This window comes from Diceros bicornis, chromosome 28 (genome assembly GCF_020826845.1).
Source record: "Diceros bicornis minor isolate mBicDic1 chromosome 28, mDicBic1.mat.cur, whole genome shotgun sequence".
Taxonomy (NCBI): domain Eukaryota; kingdom Metazoa; phylum Chordata; class Mammalia; order Perissodactyla; family Rhinocerotidae; genus Diceros; species Diceros bicornis.
Genome location: NC_080767.1, coordinates 20,151,109 through 20,179,025, shown reverse-complemented (window position 1 = coordinate 20,179,025; position 27,917 = coordinate 20,151,109). Strand labels below are relative to the sequence as shown.

The 27,917-nt window shown below is 36.4% G+C and overlaps 1 protein-coding gene across 1 annotated transcript in view; it reads left to right on the top strand.

The window, feature by feature from the left end:
• Positions 1-27,917, top strand: part of SHOC1 (shortage in chiasmata 1) — a 78,024-nt gene that overhangs the window by 27,036 nt on the left and 23,071 nt on the right. The window contains exons 10-17 of the mRNA XM_058523773.1: positions 2,689-2,783; positions 3,524-3,766; positions 14,294-14,710; positions 16,912-17,031; positions 17,989-18,165; positions 21,514-21,618; positions 24,683-24,861; positions 25,946-26,018. Coding sequence (XP_058379756.1) covers positions 2,689-2,783; positions 3,524-3,766; positions 14,294-14,710; positions 16,912-17,031; positions 17,989-18,165; positions 21,514-21,618; positions 24,683-24,861; positions 25,946-26,018 — 1,409 coding nt within the window. The remainder of the gene's footprint in view (positions 1-2,688; positions 2,784-3,523; positions 3,767-14,293; positions 14,711-16,911; positions 17,032-17,988; positions 18,166-21,513; positions 21,619-24,682; positions 24,862-25,945; positions 26,019-27,917) is intronic.

The following is a 27,917-nucleotide window of genomic DNA, read 5'->3' as shown; positions in this document are numbered from 1 at the left end:
CTACTTCTTATGCCAATTACAAAACTAGGAACATAACCAGTACAGCCTCCTTTCCCACTGTAATCCTGGAACTTAATGCGTCCTAAAATAACACATTTTCAGGAAAATTACAAGAAAGTCTACGAGTCTCAAATGAATTATTCCCAGAGTGGACATGGTAAGCACTGTGTGCTGGGTTTTGAGTTCTTAGCTGTGATTGACTGATCTACCAGAGGATAGTGCTGTTGGGTTACTGGGAGTAACTAGAGCAGCTCATCACTAGCTGCTCAGGCTTCTATTAATGGTCTCAGGAAGGTGTCCCAGCATAAGATGGAGGAGCCTGGCATTGAGGGCACCCATTATCTTCATCTTCTGGCAAAGAATTATTTCATGTGAGGGATAAGTCTGTGCTACACAGAACTTTACCATTAACTAGAACTGCCCATATCAGATATGAGCTCTAAAAAATAGCATGGGGGGCTGGCCCGGTGGCATAGTGGTTTCTGTTCACACACTCCACTTGGGCAGCCTGGGGTTCACAGGTTCGGGTCCCTGGCATGGACCTACTCACTGCTCATCAAGCCATGCTGTGGCGGCATCCCATATACAAAAAAAAAAAAAAAAATAGAGGAAGATGGGCACAGATATTAGCTCAGGGCTAATCTTCCTCAGCAAAAAGAGGAAGATTGGCAATGGATGTTAGCTCAGGGCTGATCTTCCTCACACACACACAAATAATAGCATGGGATGAGTACAGGAACTACCTATAGTTTGTTTAAATACTTTTAGTCCCTTTACTAAGGTGCAAGATGTTTATTGGCCGGACCTATACTGTCTTTTTAGTGCTCTTTTACTCTTTTAGTTACTTCATATACTCTAATCCATCTGTTAGGGCAGATTGGTAATTAGAAACAGAAACTAGCAGAAATTAGAATAATCTCGAATTTCAATCTGATATTAAAAGTATTTACTTAAACTATAATAAACTCTTTTTAATCCCACAAGTTATATATCTGCTTATTGTTATAACTCAAACATCTAATGAGAATTTATGAAACTTAAGTCTTATCTGTGTATTATGATTTGCCAAAGTTAGAACCAAAAAGGCTTTTAAATTAACCAAAGGTTCTAGGGCCATTTGAAATGACTTAAAGAAGTTGTCTCATCATTAACTATATTTTCTAGCAAGAGGTAAATCACTTCCATTTGGTTTGTGAATATAAAAACTTAAAAATCCCTATTTTAAAAAATGGATTTATACCTCAACTATGAAATTAAAAACAAAGAGAAAAAGTGTTAAAATAAAACAACAACAGAAGGGAAGAAGGGAAAAATAATATGTAATGTTAGTGTACTCTTAACTTGCTTTTATGGTCCCAATTACTTTTATTTCAGAACACAACATTTTGGTTGGAAGTATACCCAGTTAACAAATATTTTTAGTGCCTACCACATGTAAAACTCTATGCTAGATTTTATGGGGCTAAAAATAAAAGTCTGTATAGCATAAGACTTTATTTCCATACTAACTGATTACTGAATTGTGAACATATTTTTAAATATGACCAAAGAATGTATCAGTTTCAGACATGTCTTCAGAAAGCTGCATTAAGAGTGAGAGTATTTGTCTATATTACGATCTACTGTTGGACGTGGCTTATCTAAATATTTACCCTTTCTTTCAAGTTAAAATAATTGCCTACAATCTGAGGTGTTTAGTTGTCAAAGAGACCTTGTTAAGGTTTCTCAAATTTTCTCAAAATAGATTCTCAAATTTTGCTCCCACATGCCAGAGTTTTGGATTATGTGGGTAAATTGGATGGCTTAGACATAAAAACTAGCTTTTTACTGCCCAGGATTGTCAATTTAACTGGCAGTACTTATAATTAATATGCTAATATATGTTCCATATGAACAGAGAAACAGAATATAATCAATTCTCAGTTAGGAGGGTGTGGGAGGTTTGAGGCATAGATTAAGGGATTTGTGAATTAACAGTCTCTTCCTTACCAAGCCTAGCAACTTCTTAGCTGCTGATGGGCTGTGATTTACACTGATTGTCATTCGTATTTCCTCTCTTCTCCCAGCACTCCAAAACACATAAGCAGACATGCATCACTCACTCACGTACTCACCAAGATTGAAGGACTTGAACTGAACTTTAGAACCTGTCGCTTCCTGAGAAGGTAGAGCAGACAGAACTTTTGCGTAGTTCTAATCCTCAGCCAGTAAAGGCTCCGGAATTTCTGTTTAGAATGGACTTGGGGACAGCAAATTTGTAAAAATTTGTGTTAAAGCTAATGTTTTGTATGGTAAGCACAGTAATTTTACTTAAATTGTATTTTTATTTTGGATGGCTTATAGGGTTGGTGCTGGCACAGTTTATGGAAGGAAGTACTAAAACTCTCCCAAGTCAGCCTCCTCTGGCTCCAGGTTCCACTGAGGGAGATAGGGGTAGGAATAAGTTATAGGCAAGCAGGATCAGTTAATGAGCTGGGAAATTGCCACACCTTCCCGAGGGTGGAGGAAGTATTTGAAATTTGGTCTGTGGAACTCTCTACTTCAGTTTACATATTTATAAAATAGAGTTAATTTTTCACCTGCTTTTGAATGTAAAAAATACTTAGCAAAATACTTTTCTTAAAAAATTTTATTATGCAAAAAGACTCAATATTATTAATGTGTTAAACTTTAAATCTTCTTTTTCAGTAGTCTGCTTACTGCTGAAGAATCAGCTAGCAAATACCGTATGGTGTGGCAATTAGAAAGCTACAGAAGCTCTTTGAATCCATTTTTGCTTACAGGTAAAGATCAACTGATTTTGAATGCTAAATAGAAAGTATAGATGAAAAGGTACAATCAGTAGAAGTGTATTGTCAGTTTTATTATTTTTATTATTATCATTACTATCATTATAAAAAGCACAGTTCCAAAATTAGGATTTCAAAATTTATAATCCTAATTTTGGATTGATGCTTATAATGTAGATAATAATATTAAGCAGTTGCACTACTTTAGTTCCTCCATACGTTATGATTTGTCCCTATTTAGGCTAAAAAGTAATGAAGCAGAAAGCTCTGTGCCATGATATCTAAGATAATAGTCATCATAAAATCTAATCAAATATTTCTTCTCATTTAGGCTCATTATAATGAATTAAAAATTTCCAATTTAATAAATCTTACATTAATTCTTCAAAATGTTATCAAATGAGTTAATTCAGTAGTTACTAAAAAGGTCAAACAAAATAATGGGTCCATCTCCTACTAAACATTAGAATAATTTTAACTTCATGATATTGCCACAGATAGAAATAAATCTTTTATGTGACTTCTATTGCTATAATATTCTGGACTTTTGCAAATATTAGCATCTTAAAGATGAAATACTAGATATAACTTCAAGTTTCACTGTTTTTCTTAATGTGTGAAAATCTATTTCATAAGGAATTTCCAGTGTGGTTCTGTTTATTGTGTTTTTCATCTCTTTTGCCCTGTGGACTGATTCTGACTGTTTGTTTTTTTGTTTGTTATTGTTTTTTAAGTGCCAAGAACTGAAGAGCCCAACAGTCAATATTCAGTTACAGATTTGAAAAAGATACTTTCTGTTGAAGAAGAAAGGGTTGTGATTAATCCTGTAAGTGCAGAGTGGTGGAAACAAGCAGGACTAAATCTGACAGTGACAGAAACTTTGGAACATCCAAATACATACTTGTGTCGTGATGATCTATCTTCTGATGATACGAAAATAGAGATATTTTTGCCTACAAAAGCACTTCAATTAGAATGTGAGTACATAAATAGTAAATAGTGTAAACATTTTCGGAATAAGAAAATGTTAGATACTGGCTTTCCACTAGGTGATTGGGAAAATAGAACTCAATTCCAGCGTTCAATATTGGCGCTGGCTCTGCCAGAGTTTATAATTTTGAGCTTCGCTTGAAAAAATGAGGAAGTTTGGCAAGCTAATCCCAAAATTCTTTTCTGTCCTAAAATTCTGTAGTCTCAGTTTTTTTTAATTTCTAGCCATTTTCAATTAAAATGACTTTGTTTCCTTTTGTAAATTATTAGTGGCTAACTCAGTTTCTGTTTACATCAGCCTACACACAAACCAGCACTGTTATTTGTGGACGTCACAGCTGAACTTTGAGGGTTTGATAATATCTAGTAATCGCTCTTCAACAATAGAAAATCTTCCTTTATTACCAAAAAGTTTACTCACTTAACATTTTTTACTTATACAACTTAAGAAGCCAAAAATATCTTTTGAGTATCTATCTTTTGAGTTATTTTGGTTGCTTTGTATGCCATTTTAGTAAATGGAATGTACTTAGCCTGAATTATAACTTTTTGAGGTATATATGTACTGTTTTAAAATCACTTTGTGCAATAATTAAATTTAGATCTTAAAGGAGTTAGGAAGGTTTACATTTAGTTTATTATAGAATAAATAAATGTATTAAAAAGTGAATTTTAGAAATTATTGTGTGTGTTGGGAGATTGCTCTAAGGAGATAAGAGTTGAGATGAGAATTGTTATCAGCAAGGGATGTTTCAAAGACAGAAGACAGAGGGCTTTGGATGTGGTAATAAGAAGAATAAACAGACTATCTCAAGCAAATGCACACCAGTCTGTCCTAACGCCTAGATGGTTACCCATGGTAGAAGAAGAATTTTAAAAGAGATTTGGTCAGATTGCTAGACAAAGAAGAAGGGGAGGAAGATTTTATGAGGTCTTCAAATATCCAGAATCATATATTAAATCTGTAAAACTACATAAAGTCTCTATTATGATATGTAATTATTTTGAGGTTAAAATAAAACATAATTCATCTTAATATCCCGTAGAATTATGATGATAGTTTAATTCTGAAGTTTAAAAAGCAGTAACTGTATCAGGAGCCCATGGCCAAGTTGTCAGGGTAGGGGTGGTTAAAGAGAGGGTAGTAGAGGAAAATAATCAGGAAAGTGAAATAATAAACAGTTTCTATTTACCTGCTAAACATACCAGGATATCTCTAGAAAATATCTCAGAGGTTGCATATTGGTAGCACTCAGGTCCTATTCAGCTCACATATTATTGACCCATAGGGTGTTTTAATTATTTACCAACATTTAAAATTTGGAGGGTTGCAAGGACAGAAGTCAAGATGGCGGCGTAGGCAGACTCTGAACTCACCTCCTCCCGCGGACACAGCCAATTTACAACTACTCGTGGAAAAATTACCCCTGAGACAGAACTGAAAACTGGATAAGAGGAACTCCTGCAACAACGGACAATCCTAACTGAGGTAGAAGAGGCAGAGACACCCTTCTGGAAAGGAAAAATGCTGCCTTCACAAGCCGCCAGCTTCACGGCCGCAGGGAGCAGCGCACAGGTCCACAGCCTCCCTGGAGGCGCGGGGCCCTGAGCCAGGGAGCCCCCCCGCTGTGGGCATTTTGTGGACGCAGCACAATTGAGACCAGCAGCATAATATCTGACTTTGCCTGCTACTAAAACATTGGGGAGTACCGCCAGAAAAGCTGGTTCACAAAGAAACTAAAACCGGCTCTTAAAGGGCCCGCACGCAAACTCACCCGTTTCAGAAAGCATCCTAAAATCACCAGAAAGAAAGGTGCACAGTGCTGTGGTGAAAAGAGACTCACCTAATAGGCCCTGAGTGCATCTCGGTGAGGGGTGAGACCTCTCCAGGGACTGGGACATTGGCAGCGGCCATTGTTGTGGCCTGGTGTGGGCGTGCTGACACAGACGCCATTGGAGTTCTCCCTGAGGCCTGCTAGCCCAGGGTCTGCCCCACCCGCTAGAGCACCGATTTAATCCAACTCAGCCAGGGCAGACAGCCCACCCTAGAGACTGGCCCCACCCAACAACAAGCCCTCAGGCAACTTGTGGGCCTGCATAGATTGGTGGCTGGATTCTCTGCAGCCTGGCAACTGAGCCGACTTCAGTGGGGCAGGGCGTGCACAAGGAGCGGGTGGAGAGTGTGGGGCGGTGGCCGAGTGTGTAGGGCTCCCGCCGTGGAGAGACTGGGTCCACATTGGGAGGTCGGGGCACACACGTGGGGCAGGACTGTTAACTGTGTGTGTGGACCTGTGGGCGGCAGGGCTTGTCAGCTGCAGAAGACTTGTGCTTCTCAAAGACCCACATAGGGGGTTTGCCCCACCTTCCAAAGCCTGAAACAATTGGGTGCTCCTGTGCCTGAGGCCAGCCCCACCCAGCTGCAATCCTCAGAGAGCTGACAAGAGACCTAATAGGCTAGAGGCTTACAGCAATTGTAAGGCCCTGAGCCTAACAACCTGCCACGCTGGGGGCCTACTCACTTAAAAGAAATACTGCAACATAAATGTGGTATTAGAACTTGCAGCCAACTGTGCTGGGGCTCCCCACACCTGATAAAGAGACTGAAGGACCCACAACAACTACAAGCAGCTGAACATTACAACAGCTGGCCAGGAGCGTAACTCGGCCTCCTTGGGTGCCTACAGGGAGAGCAAACAGGCCACAACAGAAGGACACATGTAGCCCACATAGGGGTCACCCCTGGAACATTGAGAACTGAGGGAAGCACACTGGAAGCCTCCTAAGGCATCACTTACATAAGGTCACCTATCCAAGAGCAGGAGACGTAGCTGACCTACCTAATACGTAGACACAAGCACAGGGAAAGAGGCAAAATGAGGAGGCAAAAGAATACATTCCAAGTAGGGGAACAGGACAAAACCCCAGAAAAGGAACTAAATGAAACAGAAATGAGCAACCTACCAGACAGAGAGTTCAAACTAAGAGTGTTAAGGATGCTCACTGATCTGGGGAGAAGAATAGATGAACTCAGTGAGAATGTCAACAAAGAAATGGAAGATATAAAAAAGAACCAATCAGAAATGAAGAATACAATACTAGAAATGAAAAATTCATTAGAGGGACTGAAAAGCAGAGTAGAGGATACAGAAGAACGGATCTGTGAGCTGGACGAAAGACTAGAAGAAATAACCCGAGCTGAACAGGTAAAAGAGAAAAGAATTAAAAAGAGTGAGGACAGTCTAAGGGACCTCTGGGACAACATCAAGCGCACTAACATCTGTGTTATAGGTGTCCTGGAAGGAGTAGAGCGAGACAACGGGGCAGAGAATCTATTTCAAGAAATAATAGATGAAAACTTCCCTAACCTAAGGAAGGAAACAGACATCCAGGTACAGGAAGCACAGAGAGCCCCAAACAAGATAAACACAAAGAGGCCCACACCAAGACACATCATAATCAAAATGTCCAGAATTAAGATAAAGAGAGAATCCTAAAAGCCGCAAGAGAATGTCAAGTTACATACAAAGGAAACCCCATAAGGCTATCAGCTGACTTCTCAGCAGAAACCTTACAGGCTAGAAGAGAATGGCATGATATATTTAAAGTGCTAAAAGGAAAAAACTTACAGCCAAGAATACTCTACCCAGCAAGGTTATCATTCAAAATGGAAGGAGAGATCAAAAATTTCCCAGACAAGCAAAAATTAAAGGAGTTTGTCAGCAAGAAACCAGTGCTACAAGAAATGTTAAAGGGACTGATTTAAGGGGAAAAGAGAAGACCACAAATAGGAAAAATTATCTATTTCCATGATAAGAATGTAATGGATACAAATGCACAAAAAAGAGGTTAGATATGATATCAAAAACATAAAAGGAGGGAGGAGGGGAGTTAAAGAGTACAGCTTTCAGACAGAGGTCAAACTAAAGTGACCATCAATTCTGTATAGAAGAAGAAAGGAACAGAGAAGGACTACTAAAACACTGAGAAAAAAAAAAAAAGTTAAAAAATGGCAGTAAGTACATACTTATCAATAGCTACTTTAAACGTCAATGGACTAAATGCTCCAATTAAAAGGCATAAGGTGGTGGACTGGATAAAAAAACAAGACTCATATATATATGCTGCATACAAGAGACACACTTCAGACCTAAAGACACTCACAAACTGAAAGTGAAGGGATGGAAAAAGATACTCCACGCAAATGGCAATGAAAAGAAAGCTGGGGTAGCAGTTCTCATATCAGACAAAACAGACTTTAAAACAAAAACTGTAAAAAGAGACAAAGAAGGGCATTACATAATGATCAAGGGAACAATCCAACAAGAGGATATAACACTTGTAAATATCTACGCACCCAATGTAGGTGCACCTAAATATATAAAGCAATTATTAACAGACATAAAAACAGAAATAGACAGTAACACAATAATAGTAGGGGACTTTAACACTCCACTTACACCAACGGATAGATCATCCAAACAGAAGATCAATAAGGAAACATTGGCCTTAAATGACACACTAGAACAGATGGACCTAGTAGATATATACAGAGCATTCCATCCAAAAACCAAAGAATACACGTTCTTTTCAAATGCACATGGGACATTCTCCAGGATTGATCACATATTAGGCCACAAAACAAGTCTCCATAAATTTAAGAAGATTGAAATAATACCAAGCATCGTTTCTGACCACAACGGTATGAAACTAGAAATCAACTGTAGGAAGAAAATCAGAAAAACCACAAATACGTGGAGATTAAACAAAATGCTACTGAACAATGACTGGGTTAACGAAGAAATCAAAGAAGAAATCAAAAAATACCTGGAGACAAATGAAAATGAAAATACAACATGCCAGAATTTATGGGATACAGCAAAAGCAGTTCTAAGAGGGAAGTTTATAGCGATACAGGCCTATCTCAACAAACAAGAAAAATCTCAAATAAACAATCTAACCATGCACCTAAAGGAACTGGAAAAAGAAGAACAAACAAAGCCCAAAATCAGTAGAAGAAGAGAAATAATAAAAATCAGAGCAGAAATAAATGAAATAGAGACCAAAAAAAAAATAGAAAAAATTAATAAAACCAAGAGCTGGTTCTTTGAAAAGATCAACAAAATTGACAAACCTTTAGCTAGACTCACCAAGAAAAAAAGAGAGAAGGCACAAATAAGTAAAATCAGAAATGAAAGAGGAGAGGTTACAGCAGACACCTCAGAAATACAAAAGATTATAAGAGAATACTATGAAAAGCTATATGCCAACCAATTCGACAATCTGGAAGAAATGGATAAATTCTTAGAATCACACAACCTTCCAAAACTGGATCAAGAAGAAGTAGAGAATTTGAATAGACCAATCTTCAGTAAGGAGATCGAAACAGTAATCACAAACCTCCCCAAAAATAAAAGTCCAGGACCAGATGGCTTCCCTGGTGAATTCTACCAAACATTCAAAGAAGACTTAATACTTATCCTTCTCAAACTCTTCCAAAAAATTGAAGAGGGGGGGAAGCTCCCTAACTCATTCTACGAAGCTGACATTACCCTGATACCAAAACCAGACAAAGACAACACAAAAAAAGAAAATTACAGGCCAATATCACTGATGAACATCGATGCAAAAATCCTCAACAAAATACTAGCAAATCGCATACAACAATACGTTAAAAAGATTATACACCATGATCAAGTGGGATTTATTCCAGGTATGCAGGGATGGTTTAACATTAGCAAATCAATCAACGTAATACACCACATTAATAAAATGAAGAATAAAAATCACATGATCATCTCAATAGATGCAGAGAAAGCATTTGACAAGATACAGCATCCATTTATGATAAAAACTCTGAATAAAATGGGTATAGAAGGAAAGTACCTCAACATAATAAAGACCGTATATGACAAACCCACAGCTAACATCATCCTCAATGGTGAAAAACTGAAAGCTATCCCTCTAAGAACAGGAACCAGACAAGGATGCCCACTCTCACCACTCCTATTTAACATAGTACTGGAAGTCCTAGCCGGAGCAATCAGGCAAGAGAAAGAAATAAAAGGGATCCAAATTGGAAAGGAAGAAGTGAAACTGTCACTATTTGCAGATGACATGATTTTATATAGAGAAAACCCTAAAGAATCCACCAGAAAACTTTTAGAAGTAATAAACGAATATGGTAAAGTTGCAGGATACAAAATCAACATACAAAAATCAGTTGCATTTCTGTACACTAACAACGAAGTAGCAGAAAGAGAAATTAAGAATACCATCCCATTTACAATTGCAACAAAAAGAATAAAATACCTAGGAATAAACTTAACCAAAGAGGTGAAAGATCTGCACACTGAAAACTATAAAACATTTCTGAAAGAAATTGAAGAAGACACAAAGAAATGGAAAGATATTCCGTGCTCTTGGATTGGAAGAATTAACATAGTTAAGATGTCCATACTTCCTAAAGCCATCTATAGATTCAATGCAATCCCTATCAAAGTTCCAACAACATTTTTCACAGAAATAGAACAAAGAATCCTAAAATTTATATGGAACAACAAAAGACCCCAAATGGCTAAAGGAATCCTGAGAAAAAAGAACAAAGCTGGAGGTATCACACTCCCTGATTTCAAAATATACTACAAAGCTGTAGTAACCAAAACAGCATGGTACTGGCACGAAAACGACACACAGATCAATGGAATAGAATCGAAAGCCCAGAAATAAACCCATACATCTATGGACAGCTAATCTTTGACAAAGGAGCCAAGAACATACAATGGGGAAAAGAAAGTCTCTTCAACAAATGGTGTTGGGAAAACTGGATAGCCACATGCAAAAAAATGAAAGTAGACCCTTACCTTACACCATACACAAAAATTAACTCCAAATGGATTAAAGACTTGAATGTAAGACCTGAAACTGTGAAACCTCTAGAAGAAAACATAGGCACTACGCTCTTCGACATTGGTCTTAGCACCATCTTTTCAAACACCATGTCTGACGGGGCAAGAGAAACAATAGAAAAAATAAACAAATGGAACTACATCAAACTAAAAAGCTTCTGCACAGCAAAGGAAACCATCAACAAAATGAAAAGACAACCTAACAATTGGGAGAAGATATTTGCAAACCATACATCTGATAAGGGCTTAATCTCCAAAATATATAAAGAACTCATGCATCTCAACAACAAAAAAACTACCAACCCAATTAAAAAATGGGCAAAAGACCTGAACAGACATTTCTCCAAAGAAGATATACAGATGGCCAACAGACACATGAAAAGATGTTCAAAATCACTAACTATCAGGGAAATGCAAATCAAAACTACAATGAGATATCACCTGACGCCCGTCAGAATGGCTATAATTAACAAGACAGGAAACAACATGTGTTGGAGAGGATGTGGAGAGAAGGGAACTCTCATACACTGCTGGTGGGAGTGCAAACTGGTGCAGCCACTATGGAAAACAGTATGGAGATTCCTCAAAAAATCAAGGATAGAACTACCATATGATCCAGCTATTCCACTGCTGGGTATTTATCCAAAGAACTTGAAAACACCAATTTGTAAAGGTACATGCACCCCTGTGTTCATTGCAGCGTTATTCACCATAGCCAAGACTTGGAAGCAACCTAAGTGCCCATCAAGGGACGAATGGATAAAGATGTGGTATATATACACAATGGAATACTACTCAGCCATAAGAAACGATGAAATCCAGCCATTTGTGACAACATGGATGGACATTGAGGGTATAATGCAAAGTGAAATAAGTCAGAGGGAGAAGGTCAAATACCGTATGATTTCCTTCATTAGGTAGTAGATAATAACAATAATAAACAAACACATAGGGACAGAGATTGGATTGGTGGTTACCAGAGGGGAAGTGGGGAGGGAGGAGGGTGAAAGGGATAATTTGGTACATGTGTGTGGTGATAGGTTGTAATTAGTATTTGGGTGGTGAACATGATGTAATCTATGCAGAAATAGAAGTATAATGATGTACACCTGAAATTTTTACACTGTTATAAACCAATGTTACTGTAATAAACAAAAAATTAAAATAAATAAATAAATAAAATTTGGAGGGTTGCACATAAAAGATCTGCATTTTGAGATTGTCTTTCAAATTCCAAAAACTAGACTCAGATGCTCATATGGCAACAATTGGCTGGGGCCGGTAGCAGATCACCACTTTAGACAGACCATGCCCTCTCCAGTCCACCATAGTTCCCAGTGCTCACAAATGGAGGCCAGGTGTTAGTTGGCATTTAGCATTACTCTTACACTTTTATTTTATATTTAGTGTACTTAAGAGGAAAGTAAAATGGTTATTATGCCAATATCTCTAATAAAAGCAAAAACAAAAAAAAGTTTGTAGACTACATTTTGGAAGAAAAAAATACAAAATTTATCTTCCCAAAGATTATGATTTAAGCACTGGCCATATACTGCACTCATTGACATTATTTAGCTGGCCCTATAGGCATTTAAGTTTTTTTCAAATAAACTTTATGAGGTATAATTTACATATAATAAATGCACCAATTCTAGCTGTACGGTTTGTTGTATTTTGACAAATGTATATACCTATTAATTAAGTATAGCCAATTAAGATATAGAATTAAGATATAGACTATTTCTATCACCAAATTAAGATACAGAATTAAGATATTAAGATATAGAATTAAGATTAAGATATAGAATATTTCCATCACCAAAAAGTTCCCTTGTGCCCCTTTGCATTCTGCAGTCATTCTCTCTCCATCCCACACCTCTCCTCTACCAACCTTTACCTCTGACCACAGGTAACCACTGGTCTACTTTCTGTCACTATATGTTAGTTTCCCTTGTTCTAAAATTTCATTTATGGAATCATACAATGTGACCTTTTTTGTGTCTAGCTTCTTCCACTCAACATAATATTTTTGAGATTCACTCATGATGCTGTGTGTATCACTATTTCACATCTTTTGTTACTGAGGAATTTTTCATTATATGACTATACCATGGTTTGTTTATCAACTGTCTTGGGTTTTTTTTTCCTAGTTTTATGCTATTATGAATAAAACTGCTATGAATATTCTTATAGAAGTAGTCTTTTTGTAAACATATGTTATCATTTCTCTCGAGTGAGTATCTAGTTGTAGAATTGCTGGGTCTTATGGTAGGTGTATGTTTAACTTTATAAGAAACTACCAAATTTTTTTCCAAAGTGGTTGCACCGTTGTACATTCACGCCAGCAATGTGTGAGAGTTCCAGTTACTCTATATCCTTGTCAACACTTGGTATTGACAGTCTTAAATTGTAGCTATTCTAATGAGTGTGTTGTGGTATCTCATTGTGGTGTTTTTTTGTGTGTGTGAGGAAGATCGGCCCTGAGCTAATATCTGCCAATCCTCCTCTTTTTGCTGAGGAAGACTGACTCTGAGCTAACATCCATGCCCATCCTCCTCCACTGTATATGGGATGCCGCCACAGCATGGCTTGACAAGCGGTGTGTCGGTGCGCGCCCGGGATCCAAACCAGCAAACCTCAGGCTGCCGCGGCGGAGCACGCGCACTTAACCGCCTGCGCCGCTGGGCCAGCCCCCTCATTGTGGTTTTAATTTGTATTTTCCCGGTGGCTAATAATGATGAGCATCTTTTTACATGCTCATTGGCCATTTGTATATCTTCTTTTGTAAAAAAAATATGTAACAACTTTATTGAAATATAATTAACATAACATACAATTCACCCACTTAAAGTTTACCCAATGGTTTTTGGTATATTTAATATATTTTAGAGTTGTCTAATCATCACCATAATCAATTTTAGAATATCAATCAATTTTATTATCCCCCAAAAGAAATCTTGTACCCATTAGCAGTCACTCCCCATTTTCCCCACCTGTGGAACCACTAATCTATTCTCTGTCTCTATAGATTTGTCTATTCTGGATGTTTCATATAAATGGAATCATCTTTTGTGACTGGCTTCTTTCATTTAGCATATTTTCAAGAGTCACCCATGTTGCAGTATGTGCATATCTTATATGAAGTATTGTTCAAATATTTTATCAAATTTTTAATTGGCTTTCTTTTTAAATATTAAGTTATAGGAGTTCTTTATATTTTTGTATACAGTCATTTTTCAAGTATACATATTGCAAGTATTTTCTTCTGGTCTGTGTCTTGCTTGGTACATAAGTTTTTGACCGTTAGAGTAACTGTTACCTCCAAGGCTATGACTTATTGTAAGCCTATTGGCAATAGAGTTTTTCTGGAATTCTTTTTTTGCCTGGTAATCTAGCTCCAGTAGTAAGAAAAAGAGGTTCTGGATTTTTATCCTCTTTAAAAATTTATTTTATTTAGATCAAAACTTGATTTTCAAAGCAGTAAACAAAGTACTTCTGAGGATCAAATTATATTAGTAAGAACCCAAAACTAAAAGTTATCCTAATACCTTAGTAGAACACTCATTTAGGCATGAAAGTCATTTGGATATTTTTATTTTCTGTTTTCAGCATGGCTAGAACATGAAAGTTGTTCCTCACCTATTGTACTTATTAATGAGAAATCTACAAGTGATCATTTATCGCTTCCACAAAAGAGTCCATCTCTGGCAAAAGAAGTACCGGACCTGTGTTTTTCTGGTGAATATATCTCTGTTAAAAAAACAACAAAAGAAGAAATCCCAAAGAATGATCTAGAACTAGTTTATAGAGCAATCCAAAATAAAGAAAATAAAGATTGCTTGGAACTTGACTGCACAGTACCATCTAATGAATCATCTTCCCCTTCAAAAATTGAAAAAAGATCTTTTAAACATGGTAAAAAGCAAGAGAATGATTTGGACCTTTTGAGTGACTTTATTATGCTGCGAAATAAATATAGGACTTGTACCTCAAAGACTGAAGTCACAGACAGTGATGAAAAAAATGGTGGGTAATTTAGTAATATTTTGGCGTAGTTATGACAGCTTAAAGGACTAAATGTATAATTTATTATAGAAGTAAAGAAATGAAGCTCTTCCAGATAGAATATATTATTTTTCAAAGCCAAAGAAAATGTTATTGATTCATGATACTTATTATGTATGGAGATAGCTATGTGTATATAGATATAGATATAAATGTAGATATGTATTTTCTAAAAAAATTAAAAAGTACATTTGAACTTATAAGAAAAGCCACTATTTGTAAAACTTGCTTTCTACCACTTGTCTGTACAGATTCATGGTATTTCTAACTTTTCCTGATCATTCTGCCATTTGTTGTTCTGTTTTAGCTGACAGTTCTATCTCAGTATTTTAACTTATATTTTAGTGTGTACTTAAGAACATTTTGCCCATTTGATTGCTTATTACTCTTTTTAACTTTACTAAAGAATTTCCATTTGAGTTGTAACTGTTTACATTCACAGTTTATAACCGTATCAAAAGTAGTGTAAAGTGTCATATCATTTCACTTCTGGTAAAAAAAAAAAATAGGTATTCTAAAATATGTTGGACATAGTTTACCCAGATGAAATAAGTATAGAAATATTTATATGTGGGAGTTAGAGCATACTTAGGTCTTAGTGTCCTATATGCTGTTAATGTATACAAGATCTAGCTCCAGAATCAACTGTAAAATAAGAAGTAAAATATATACCAAAATATCACCTCATACTAATAAAGGCTAAGTTGGAGAAGGGAGATTAGTTTGAGAGATAAATGAGCTTACTAACTAAACACCAGATTGGGCAGAGTTACCTACCCAGTCCCAAACTATACTGGACTGGGACAGGATTCCACATGGTGGGGGGCTGCTTGGGAAAGATTCATGACATAGAGAAGCAGAGGAGAATCCCTGTTCTTTGTGGACAGCATGATATGACAGCCTTTTTTTTTGTGAGGAAGATCAGCCCTGAGCTAACATCCATGCTAATCCTTCTCATTTTGCTGAGGAAGACCGGCTCTGAGCTAACATCTATTGCCAATCTTCCTCCTTTTTTTTCCCCCAAAGCCCCAGTAGATAGTTGTATGTCACAGCTGCACATCCTTCTAGTTGCTGTATATGGGATGCAGCCTCAGCATGGCCAGACAAGCGGTGCGTCGGTGCGCGTCCGGGATCCGAACCTGGGCCGCCAGTAGCGGAGCGCACGCATTTAACCACTAAGCCACGGGGCCGGCCCCTGACAGCCTTTTATAGGTCTATTTAAAGTTATATTACTTTGTCAATCAGTGCATTTTTCACAATGAAAAACTTGGGGAAAATGCGGATAGTATTTAAAGATCTCAGATTTTTGTGATCCTTTATGTTTATATATATTTGCCATAGAGTTTCTTTTTTTTTTTAAAGATTTTATTTATTTATTTATTTTCCCCCCAAAGCCTCAGCAGATTGCTGTATGTCATAGCTGCACATCCTTCTAGTTGCTGTATGTGGGACGCGGCCTCAGCATGGCCGGAGAAGCGGTGCGTCGGTGCGCGCCCGGGATCCGAACCCAGGCCGCCAGCAGCGGAGCAGGCGCACCTAACCGCTAAGCCACGGGGCCGGCCCTAGAGTTTCTTTTTATGTAGTAGTTTGACCACCTTCTAACTTACCTTGCTCGGTGACAATTCTGTATGTAACTGAGATCTTTTTTAACCAATGTTTGCACCATAATTCAGAGCATTAGCTTCTCCATAAAAGAATGAGCAAAATTATGATCTAATTAAGAAAGGATGGAGACAGGGAGGGCTTGTGGCCTAGGAGAGGATTAGTAGCAGAAGGAAGGGTATGTGGAAAATCACAAAGAAATGAGGTAGAACAGTACCTGCCTTATAGGTGTTGAGAACCGCACTTGCTGTTTAATCCCTATAACAATATTCAAAGCAAGTACATTGATCCGTATTTTACATATGAGAAAACTGAGGCTAGTGTCAGAACTGAGACTGAAACACTGATCTTATGCCCAAGTTCTTTCCGGTATTACCCTTCAGCTTCCTACCCAGCACAGTGTTAAGTCCATTGACCTGAAGAGTCTTTCAATTTAATACTGATGTGTTTCAAAGAAGAACTTTAACAACTGTGATCATATTACAAGAAAGCATTTTAAGTAAAGCAACATTAAGTTTCCCTGAACAATGAAAATTAATATTTTTTATTAGAATTTCAAGATAAAGAAGAATGTTCTTTGACTCTTCAAGAAGGAAGTCCTATTGTTTGTACTAAAAAAACCCTAGAGAACATAAATCAGGACAAGAGAGCAGATAATATCATTGAAATTCAAGCATCAGGTATGCTATATGCTTTTAAAATACATTCAGATTAAGTAAATTTGAAAGCCCTTTCCTGGGTGTCTAGGACATACCTCATTTTCCATGTAATTTTCTTCACTTGTTTCAGATATTTCTTCATTCTACTTCTACTTTCAAGTTATTTCCAATCCTGGAATGCCCTGTTCCTGCCTCTGCCCCTCCCCATTGCCCTACTCCAGTCCACTAAGTGTTATTTCTTCCTTCATTTAAACTGCTGCTTCTCCACATTCATCAGAGAAGAGCAAATAACTCAGATTCTTGTGCCCAGTCTGGAAAATGAACTGCTAATGGTTGCTCTCTCTCTTCTCTTACGCATTATCAGGGTGATGTAAATAAGTTATTATTGATTCCTATACTGATTAAATTTTTTCTGTTCTGCTATAAAGAAGAATATTCTTTGACTCCTAAAGAACAGCCTGCTTAAAAACATCATGCTCATGATTAAAATCAATAAGGAAATATGACACTGGTTCTTGAATATCTTTTCATTCTTTTGGTTTGATTTGATTTATGACCTTTAGATGATCATGCAAATCTTTAAATATTTATATTCTAGTGAAAACTGGAAAAAATTTGTCATTGTTATGAATTTGTTTGGCTTAGATTATAAGCTAATAGTCGAGGGAAAAGCAAAAAATTATGTGATTCTCTTTGTATGGCTCTTCGTAGTTGCCATGTAGAATTAGTTACTGAATAAATCCTTTCCAATAAACAAGGTAACCATAAAATTATGCTAATTCTATGGGGGGATTGTTTTTACTAGTTTATTTAGAATAACTATCCTGAAATAAGACTCTATACAATCTTATGATTTTTAACTCACAAAAGAATTTGGATAGAGTTCAGATTTCCACAAAGTAACGTGTTTAATTGGTCTGGCAAAAACAGCATACTATCCTTATAAAAGCACTGCCTTTAATGCTTTTATTTTTGCAGATAGTCAGTGCCAAGCATACTGTCTCCTAGAAGCAGCAGCTACTCCTATCTTAAAAAAACTTGCATGCCTCTGTACTCTCCCTGTTGCTAATTGGGAATTTGCCACTGTTATTTTTGACCAAACAAGGTTCCTCTTAAAGGAACAAGAAAAAGTAATAAGTGATGCCATTTGCCAAGGTGAGTGCAAATAAAAGTCGCAGTCTTTAAAAGAATATAAATTTATGGATTATTGTATCAAATTATTAAAAAATGAATATAGAGGATGCAGAAATTAGTCATGGATGAAGGCATAACTGTAATTCAGCATACAGCACCCACAAACCTATACTGGAGGATCAGCTGAGTAAGGAGAAAAAGGTGAGAAATATCATCTGGTGTTGCTTCTCAGTGAAGTTCCTGATTGACGTATATTACCTGACAGATTCATATAACAGGAACCAAATTAACCCTATTATTGTTAGCATCTGAACCACATAGTTCCCTCCCAAAAAAGGGGAGAAGTAAAAAAAATAGATTGGTTGAAGTCAATCCTGGACTTTTGCTTCTGGTCGAGATGGAGTAATAGGGATTGGATTTAACCTCCTGCCAGAAATAACTAAAAAAAAAACATAGACAAAGACAAAATACATGAAACTGATACTGAACCAAGTGGGCTCACCTCCTGGTGAGTTAAATGAGACTCTATACCAGTGGAAGTTGTCTCACAAAGTAAAGTGTATTTGCAGCAAATAGGAGGCCATGAGGAATCATTTCCAAAGTTATGGCATCCCTGAACAAAGGGAAGCAGGAACTTTTATTTCGGTTGGGGAATGAATATTCAAAAGAGAAAGGCAGGTACACTGCAGATTATGGTAATGAGGCTTAATCTCCTCCTGAAGAAATCTTCACATCAAAAATAAGACAAGGTCATGGGCACAGCTCTTGTAGAGAGGGTTGGTTAGCTTCAGGGTGGTTGCTGGTTGTGTCTCCTTAACATAACAAAACAACTTGGAAAAACAGTTAAATGCTTCCAAACCCAACCTTGAGTTCCTCGGGGCACTAGTTGGTAACAAAAGCAGTTTTTAAGACCCTAGACATCAAGCAATGAAGGACAGTGATTCCTGAAAGATGGGAAAGAAGTGGGGTGAGCCCTACCATTGTTCTAGCTTACTCCCTTGAAAGAGTTGCCAGGCCATGGCACAGGGAGAGGCCTCTGAGGCAGAGCCCAGTGGACAATCTGAGTTAAGGAAACAGAACTAAGAGTCTGGGGAGACCAAGGCAGCTAGAGTTCAAAGGATAGAATATTAGAGAGCAGAGAGCTTCATACAGAGAATCCTGGAGATCTGCAGAGAATCTGTCTCCCTCAAGTATTCAGCAGAGTACTGACTGAAGGGTATGTGTGAGCAAATTACCTGAGGTTGGGGAAACAAACCATTGAAAAGGATTAGAGGGAATAGTATCCTGCTTCACACAGGGCAGGGAATAATGCTGGTTCCCTCCAGCTAGACTAGAAAAACACATCATTCATAGAGCTGAGTAAAGTACTTAGGAATGTCTTGCCTCAGTAGTGGGGATTAATTATCCCTAGACTTAGCACTGCTCTGGACCCGCCTAACAAATCATAAAAGCAAGACCCAAAGGATCAACTATTTCCAAGGAACTGAACTGCATCCCAGAACAAAGCTCAAGAGGATTTATATGAATACAAAAGTATCTAGCACCCAACAGGGTAAAATTCACAATGTCTGACATCCAATCAAAGATTATCAGGCAAGAAAAGAGGCTGGAAAACATGACGCATAATGAGAATTGTCAATCAAAACAAACTTAGAACTGACAAAGATGTTAGCGTTATCAGAGAAGGACAATGAAACTTATTATAACTGTATTCCACATGTTCAGTAAATTAGAGACATAAAAAAGACCCAAATCAAACTCCTAGAGATTAAACTACAATGTATGAAGTGAAAAATGAACTGGATGGGATTAGTGGCAGATTAAATATTGCAGAAGAAAAGATTAGTTAACTTGAAGGCATAGCAATGGAAACTACCCAAATTTCAAAAGAATTAAGAAAGAAAGAAAAGAGCATCCATGGGATATGAAACACTGATGAAAACTTTAAATAGCCTGACATACTAGTAATTAAAGTTCTCAAAGGAGAGGCAAAAAGGAGGTAAACAGAAAAAATATTTGAAGAAATGACTGAAAGCTTTCCAAACTTAGTGAAAACTACAAATCCACAGATCCGAGAAATTCAATGAACTCTAAGCACAAGAAGCGTGAGAAAGCTACACCAAGGCGTATCATAATCAAATCGCTCAAAACCAATAACAAAAAGAAAATTGTAGGAGTAGCCAGAGGGGAAAGAAATATGCTGCATACGAGAAACAAAGACAAGGATGACAGATTTCTTGTCAGAAATAATGCAAGTGAAAACATGGTGGAGTAACGTCTTTAAATTACTGAGAGAGAAAAACCATCAACTTAGTTTTCTATACTAGGCAAAAATGAACTACAAAAACAAAGATGAAATAAAGATGTTTTCAGACATATGAAAGCTGAAAGAATTCATAAGCTGCAGACCTGCACTCCAAGAAATGTTCAAGTACCTCCTAAAGGCAGAAGAAAAATCATCCCAAATCTGGTTTTTCTGCCCTCTTCTCATGCCTTCCAGGGCATGATTGACTTGTTCCTGCAAGTCCTTCCAGGGACTGGATATACTACCCATAATTGATTCTCCTGTTGCTTTTTGATTCCCAATGACCACTACGTATCTGTCTTGATCTTCATTGATTAGATTAGCAATTTCAAACTTTTTGCAGAACTCTTTGTTCAAATAAATATTTCATGGGGTCCTAATATATAAAACACAGAAAATCATAGCTTTTCTGGTTAAATTAAGGCAGTGGACCTAAAATTCTGTCTTCTTGGTCTCACTTTTACACGCAGTAAGATCCAATCTGTCGTCTTCAAAAAACTCTGGAACTACATGAAACATTAATTAGACAATTGGCCTGTCTCTATGAATACATCTCTTGTTTGTGTCGTATCTTTGGAGGAATGTTCCTAGGTGTCCATCTCAGTTTCAAAGTATTACTTTAATGTTATGATTCTCCATCTTTATGTTAACCAGTTGGCAGGTTATGAGTTTGATTTTCTTCTTGCTTCATAACTGGAAATCATTGACCTTTTTTCCCCTCCAAGAGTAGAAATAATTGAATATTCTTTGGAAGCAACAAGATCCTGAGCTCTAAGGTTAGCTGTCTGGGTGTGAATGCCAGCTCCACCATTTATTCACAAATTGATCTTGGACAGTTACCTAACCTTGTTAAGACTATCTCCTCATCCATAAAATGAGGATCATCATAAACTTGCCTGATAGGGTGGTTGTTATAGACTTAATGAAATAACCAACTTATGTACAGCCTGGCACATAGTCAGCACTCAATAATAAAAATTAGCTATCATTGTTAAGCATTCTGATACATATTCTAAAATTCTAAGGTATATCTTATGTTTTTAAATATGTTTTTCCTTACTTAGGTACAAATGATGAAAGAGAAATGACCTTCAAGCATGCTGCTCTCTTACACCTTCTGGTGACAATTAGAGATGTCCTTTTAACGTGTAGCTTGGACACAGCATTGGGTTGGTGGGGAAAATTTGTATTTCCCTTTTTCTTCCTATTGAAATATTTCATTTGAAATAACTTTTACTTTTCTGAAAAAGATACACTTTATAGGAAATTATGTAGCTTCTTTTATTTCCACATTGAACATTATGTACATTTTGACATAATTATAATGGAATAAATATTTTATTCTTCTTATATTCATTAAAAGAAATTATCTTTAACAACTGTCATCACCTAGAAAAATAGGTTTGGGATCTCTAACATAGGCCTGAATTATAAAATCATAATGGCCTTAAGCAGATTTGATTGTATAATCATTATCATGCATTACTTTTTAATGTAAGACTTGACATTTTGCCATATACATTTTAGGTCCTCATTGAATGTTTATGGCTTTGAATCTTTGCTAGATGAAATATAACTAAATTATTAATACATAGTAAGATCTTTTGCTATTTCTTTTTTAGTCGTGCATATAAATTAGGATATGAATTACTTAAGTAATAAAAATCAAACTATTTTGAGTGTGTTGGAAACTTTTAAAATTTTGGAAATTTTTTCTAAACTATCCAAATTATTAATATATCTGTCTTTCTACATTCCTGCTTTAGGCCCCTTATTGTAGGATTATTTAGACTTATTTAGTAATGGTATGCTTATAGGATTATGTTTTATAATTTAGGGGTTCTAGAACCTATTTAAAATATAAATTGAAAATAATTTTTCTCTGACCTATGACCCAGACGTTTTCTCTCATCTATGACCCAGATAAATATTTCTCTAATCCATGGTTTTGATAAGTATTGAGCAGCAGTAAGTCACAATTGAACTCCCTCTACCGCACTGGGAGTTATAATACTTAACCAAGTATTATCTGGCTGCATATTATAACTAAGTTGCAGCTACCTTTAGAAAGTCCAACATGGTACTTTTCCTTTGTTCTCCAACTGAACCACTTGGGCATTGATGCTGGATCAAGTTGTCTTATCTCCATCCCCAGACAAGTGAGGATTGGGGGCTATGGTCCTAATTACAGTATCTAGAACTAGTATAAGGGTGCAGTGTCACATGCCCTTCTATTTAGTCACTTGTCTTCATTATACTTTTCAGCTTCCATAAAAAATTGTTGGTCCTACCAACAGCTAGGCTGACTATTAAAGCATTACAGTAAGGCAGAATATCAGAATCAAGAATATCTGAGCTCCCAGTGCTGTAGAGAGAGTACAATTGTGACTCACTACTGATCAATACTTATCAAAACCTTAAATTAAAGAAATAATATTTATGGAGGATTGCTTGAAGGATATTCACCTCTAAGTACTCTACAATTTACCCTAGGATTAAGTGGGACCATTGAGAGTTATATACTTGGAATGAATTGTTTTTGCTCCTCAAAGAAATGCATTTATTAAATCATACTTTGGCATTACTATTTGGCTACCTTGAGGAATACTATAAAAGTAAAATCCTTGTTGGAAAACTAACTTCTTTAGCCCTAGGTACCAAACTGTAATGAATAACCTAGCTGCCTTGGACATTTTTAGTGGAGGGCTTTCTCACTCCTCTAAACCTCTCAAAATCAAAGAGCAAATTAGATTGTCTTCCTTTCTTTCTCTCTGTATAATGTCAAAGGAAGAAAGGTCCATAAGGGGCTGGCTGCCTGCCCTGCTCCCTTCCAGAATTCTGTATTTTTCCCCAGCATCCAGTTTGCTACCTCTCCCAAGCTAGTGAGGTAATGAGTTTCAAGTTTAAAGGTATAGAATTTCGCTTCTGGGCTTTCACACAGAAATAAATTCAGTATTGTGTAATGGGTGTTATAGTAGAGATAAGTAGTAATGGCACAAAGGATGGAGACTGTTACTCTTAAACTGAATATTTTTTAATGAATAAGTAGGCATTTGCCAAGTAAATAAAGTATGAAAGAGTATCATAGGCAGAATTAAGAGCCCTGAAGAATGACCCAGTGGGTGTGCCGCAAACAGTTCCATATGGCTAAATTGAAGAGTATAAGGTGGAAAGAAGTAAGAGCTAAGCCTTAAAAAGTAAGAAAGAGTCAAACCATGAAGAGCCTTTTAAGCTACACAAATGAGTTTAGACCTTATTCTGTAGACAGTAGGGAGCCATTGAAACAGGGATGCTACTGGATTAGGTTTCTCTTCCAGAAGATTAAGTCTAACAGCAGTATGGAGAATCAGTGGGAGGTTTGGAGATTAGGAGGCAGAAAGAGCCTAAGTCAATCTCTAAATTGCTGAACAGTCTAGCTGTACTAATATAAAATTAGGATTAATATGCACATAAATGTAAAAATATGAACATAAACATTAAATTTTTTATATTTATTTCATTTATTGTCCAAATACTCGCTGAACACCTGATCTACATAAGTTACTATGCCAAATGCTCTACTTCAGTAGTTCACAAAGCTCACTGTGCAGCAGAGTCACCTGGAGAGCTTTTTAGACTTAGAAGTCCCTGGGACACAATCTAGATTTACTGAATATGAACTGTCAAGGGTGGGTCTCAGAATTCTTGGTGAGGACTTTGTTTAGTGAGTCTGAATGTAGGCACTGCTGTTTTAGCAGCCATACAAATTAATTATGCATAAATATCATGGATTATATCCCAAGAGCTTATAGACTAATGAGGTTGTTAAGTCATACACATAAATAACCATAAGTTAAGTACAAAAGCTGTATAGATAAAATACCAAGAAAATTCCAGTGAAGTGGCATTTCCACAGAACTTGCATGTAAGTATAGATCCTGGGAGTAAAGGAAGAAGGCAATAGCTTCAACAAGTGAGAAGGCAGGAAAGAACGGGATATATTCAGAGAATATGTAGAGTCTATCCAGGTATATTGGTGTTATGTAGATTAAAAAGAGGCATTTGGTATATATGTTTCAGCTTCACTCAATTTCAAGATTTTCATTAGTCAATATCTTTGATCAAAATCAGAAAAGGATTAAATTGAAATTTTAACTGTCTCTGTTATGACTTATTTCCTTTCAGGTTTTTACCATCGAGTTTCTCAAAGAACAAAAAGATACGCTTTTTTTCCCCTACTTTTGTTTTTAACAGGATATTTGTCAAATGCAAAAGATACCTACAAATGCATTTTAGGCTCTTATTTGGATGACATTTGGAGACAGCTGGCAATTGTACAGTTTATTAGGGGAAAAAATCCTGAAACCAACTACAAGATACAAGAATTGCAACATCAGATACTAAATTGGATGAAAAGTGAACAGCAAATTAAGGTTAATTATTGGAATAAAGCAGATAAAAGTAATCAGTTTAAATAAGAATTGGATGTAAGATAAATTTTTGCATTTAATTTGAAATTATGAAATAGTCTATACTATTTTGCCCCTTGACAGTTTTCTCCTTAAGTAAGTCAACAGAATAGAACCGGACCCAAAGAAAGGATGGTTTGTATTGTTATTCATATATCTTGAATTTTAAAATACTTTAATTTTTGTTGTACACAGTTTTTTATGGATTGGTCCTCCAATTCTCAAAAATTTTGTCTGGTACTTGTAAGTCCATGAACATATACCCAATAATAGAACTACAATAATTTATTTTTAGATATTCAGCTAGAATTTCATCCTATATGATTCTACGAAAAAAATCACTTAGTTTTTGTCTTGGATTATATTGGAAATTTTTGCCCACCCTACCTCAAGCATATGAAGGTTGCATTAATGAAGATTTAAGAGAAAATACTGTTAAAAATATTATCAAGAAGAAAAGCATTTCAAATGGTTTACACCAAATCTGGATACAAATTTGGCCTTTTTTTTCTTTTTCCTCTCTGTCCCCTCTATATCTTTATTCGCAACTTTATGCTTACTTGGGTAACTTGCTTAAGTCATTAAAATAAATTAAATCAATCAGTAACAAATTCAAAATTGAAACTGATTTGTTGTTCCCACCACCCGCCCAAAAATAAAACCTGTAATATTAAGTGGGAAAGTATACCAGCAAATCGTTCGTTTTCTCCAACAAATTCTAACTTGTCTGGGTTGAATTTAATATTAACAATACAAGCAGACACAACTTATGTATAGAGAGAGTCACCTACATGGGAATAGTTGAGGAATGCTAAGAATGCCCTGCCCCAAAATATTTTCCTCATTGTTATTCAGAATTTATTTACCAGAATTTATTCCTTTGTGTTTAAGCATTGACATCTTTTACAACACAAATATTTATTTTGTAATCTTATTGTCATTAGTTTCATGTAACCAATGAAGTTTATTATTTTGTCACTGTAGCAAAACTATGAAAAAGAATAATCATTCAGGTATACATATATATGAAATTCTTATTTTTGGTCAGGTGCTGATTATAACAAGAATGGACTCAGATGCTGAAAAACATTCACTCATTAAAATCCTTAACAAAATGGAAGGTAGGGAGTTTTAAATTATGCTTCATTTGATAATAAGTGCTTGAACATATAAAAATGTATTGATTTAACCAAGTTCTAAAATTAAGATGTAATTAACATACATAAAATTTACACTTTGAAAGTATACAACTCTGGGATCCAACCAGTTTTTAAATCGATCTAGACTATAAGTCTGTAATATAAATGTACTATAATGTACTTATATGTACATTATTATTATAATGACCAGCTTTTATTGATTGCCTACTAGTTGCTAAATAATACTGGCTACTTACAACTCTATGAATAGGTTTTATTAGCTCAGTTTTACAAGTAAAGAAACTAAAGTTCATAAAGGTGAGGTAGCATGCCAAACCTCACAGGTAGTAAGTGAGAGAATCAGGATTTGAACCTAGGTCTCTCTTGTTTCAGTGTCATTCTTCAACTCTGCTACCCACTACTGCCCCTCTGCTGACCCTTTTCACCTTGTGCTGTGGAACCCACTGCTTATAAGTAAACTCTTTTCTTTCACCTCCTAGTCTTAACTGAAATCCAACTTTCCCCACACGATGCTGCTCTCCCTGTAATTCCTCTCAGATAGAAGCTGATAATTTTCTCTGTATGTATACTTCATAGAGATGCGAAGCCATTTCTTGCTTTCCATTACCCTTTCCAAACCATCTCTCTTCCATCCTTTGAGGCTGTGCCATATTGCCATACCATTCTCTCTCACCCACGCTGCCATCATCTAGCAACTACGTGAGCTTTCTCCTTCGTCTGTGGACAGTTGTGTACCTGGCTCATGGTATTCTCTCTCGTCCTGCCATTATCCTAGGTGTCTTTCATGTGAATGATTCATTACACACTTTGACCTCATAGTTTCTTTGTTCTCCACAACAAAAATGATATTCATCTTCAATTCACTCCTTGGCTATGCCATCCACCTTGAGATAATGCAGAACTGTCCTGCCTCTGAACTTGACACTCTGATACATTGCTCTCTGTCTACAGCTGCCTTTAGCTCTCTCATGATCTTCAGCATCTTAGAGATCGACAACCTGTCAACTCCTTTTTTGTCTCATATTTTTCTCTTTCCAGACTCAGTGATGTGGCCATTACTTTAATCAGTATTGTACTTCTATTGCACCTTCCATTTAATCCTCAACTCTGAATCATTCAATACATTTAACTTCTCTATTCCTACACCTAAGCTGCTGAGCATTATTGGAGAAAATCATATAGATTGGTGCTGCTACAAAATCATGTTCTCTGAACTTATATGGGTTCTTAATACCTAACAATCTTTCTATATCTTCTTAGTTCCCTTTCCTATCCTCCTAATGGTTATACCACAAACCTTTACCATGCCACTCATCCCCTCATTTTTAGAAGGGAATTATGCCTTCAAATGTCTATTAATTGGGTAAGAATCCTCAATTTCCTTCCCTACCATCTATAAACTTACTTTCATTTCTTGTATTCTTTTATCTTTTCCTCTTTTCTCTGTAGAGGAGGTGAACCAATCTTCATCTCTAATAACTCTTTCCCTTAATGTTTAAGCCCTCCAGTCTTAAAAATAAAATAAAATACCACCTTCATCCTATGTCACCTTTTGGTTACTGTTTCTCTACTCTTTATAAATTGCATCTTTTGCCATCTCCCAAAATGTTTCTTTGATCTAACCGTACCAAATTATATATCATGCTGTTTCCTATCTCCATGCCTTTACACCTCCTGTTCCTGCTCTCAAAATGCTCTTCTCCCTTAGAAAGCTAACTCCTACACTTCTTCTAAAAATTAGCTAAACCATTTGTTCAGGAAGCCTTGATTTAAATGCTTTTCCTCTTTGCTCTTAAGGTATTATGTGCCTACTTCTAAGGCACCACTTACCACATTGGAATATAACTGATTCTCCTGTCT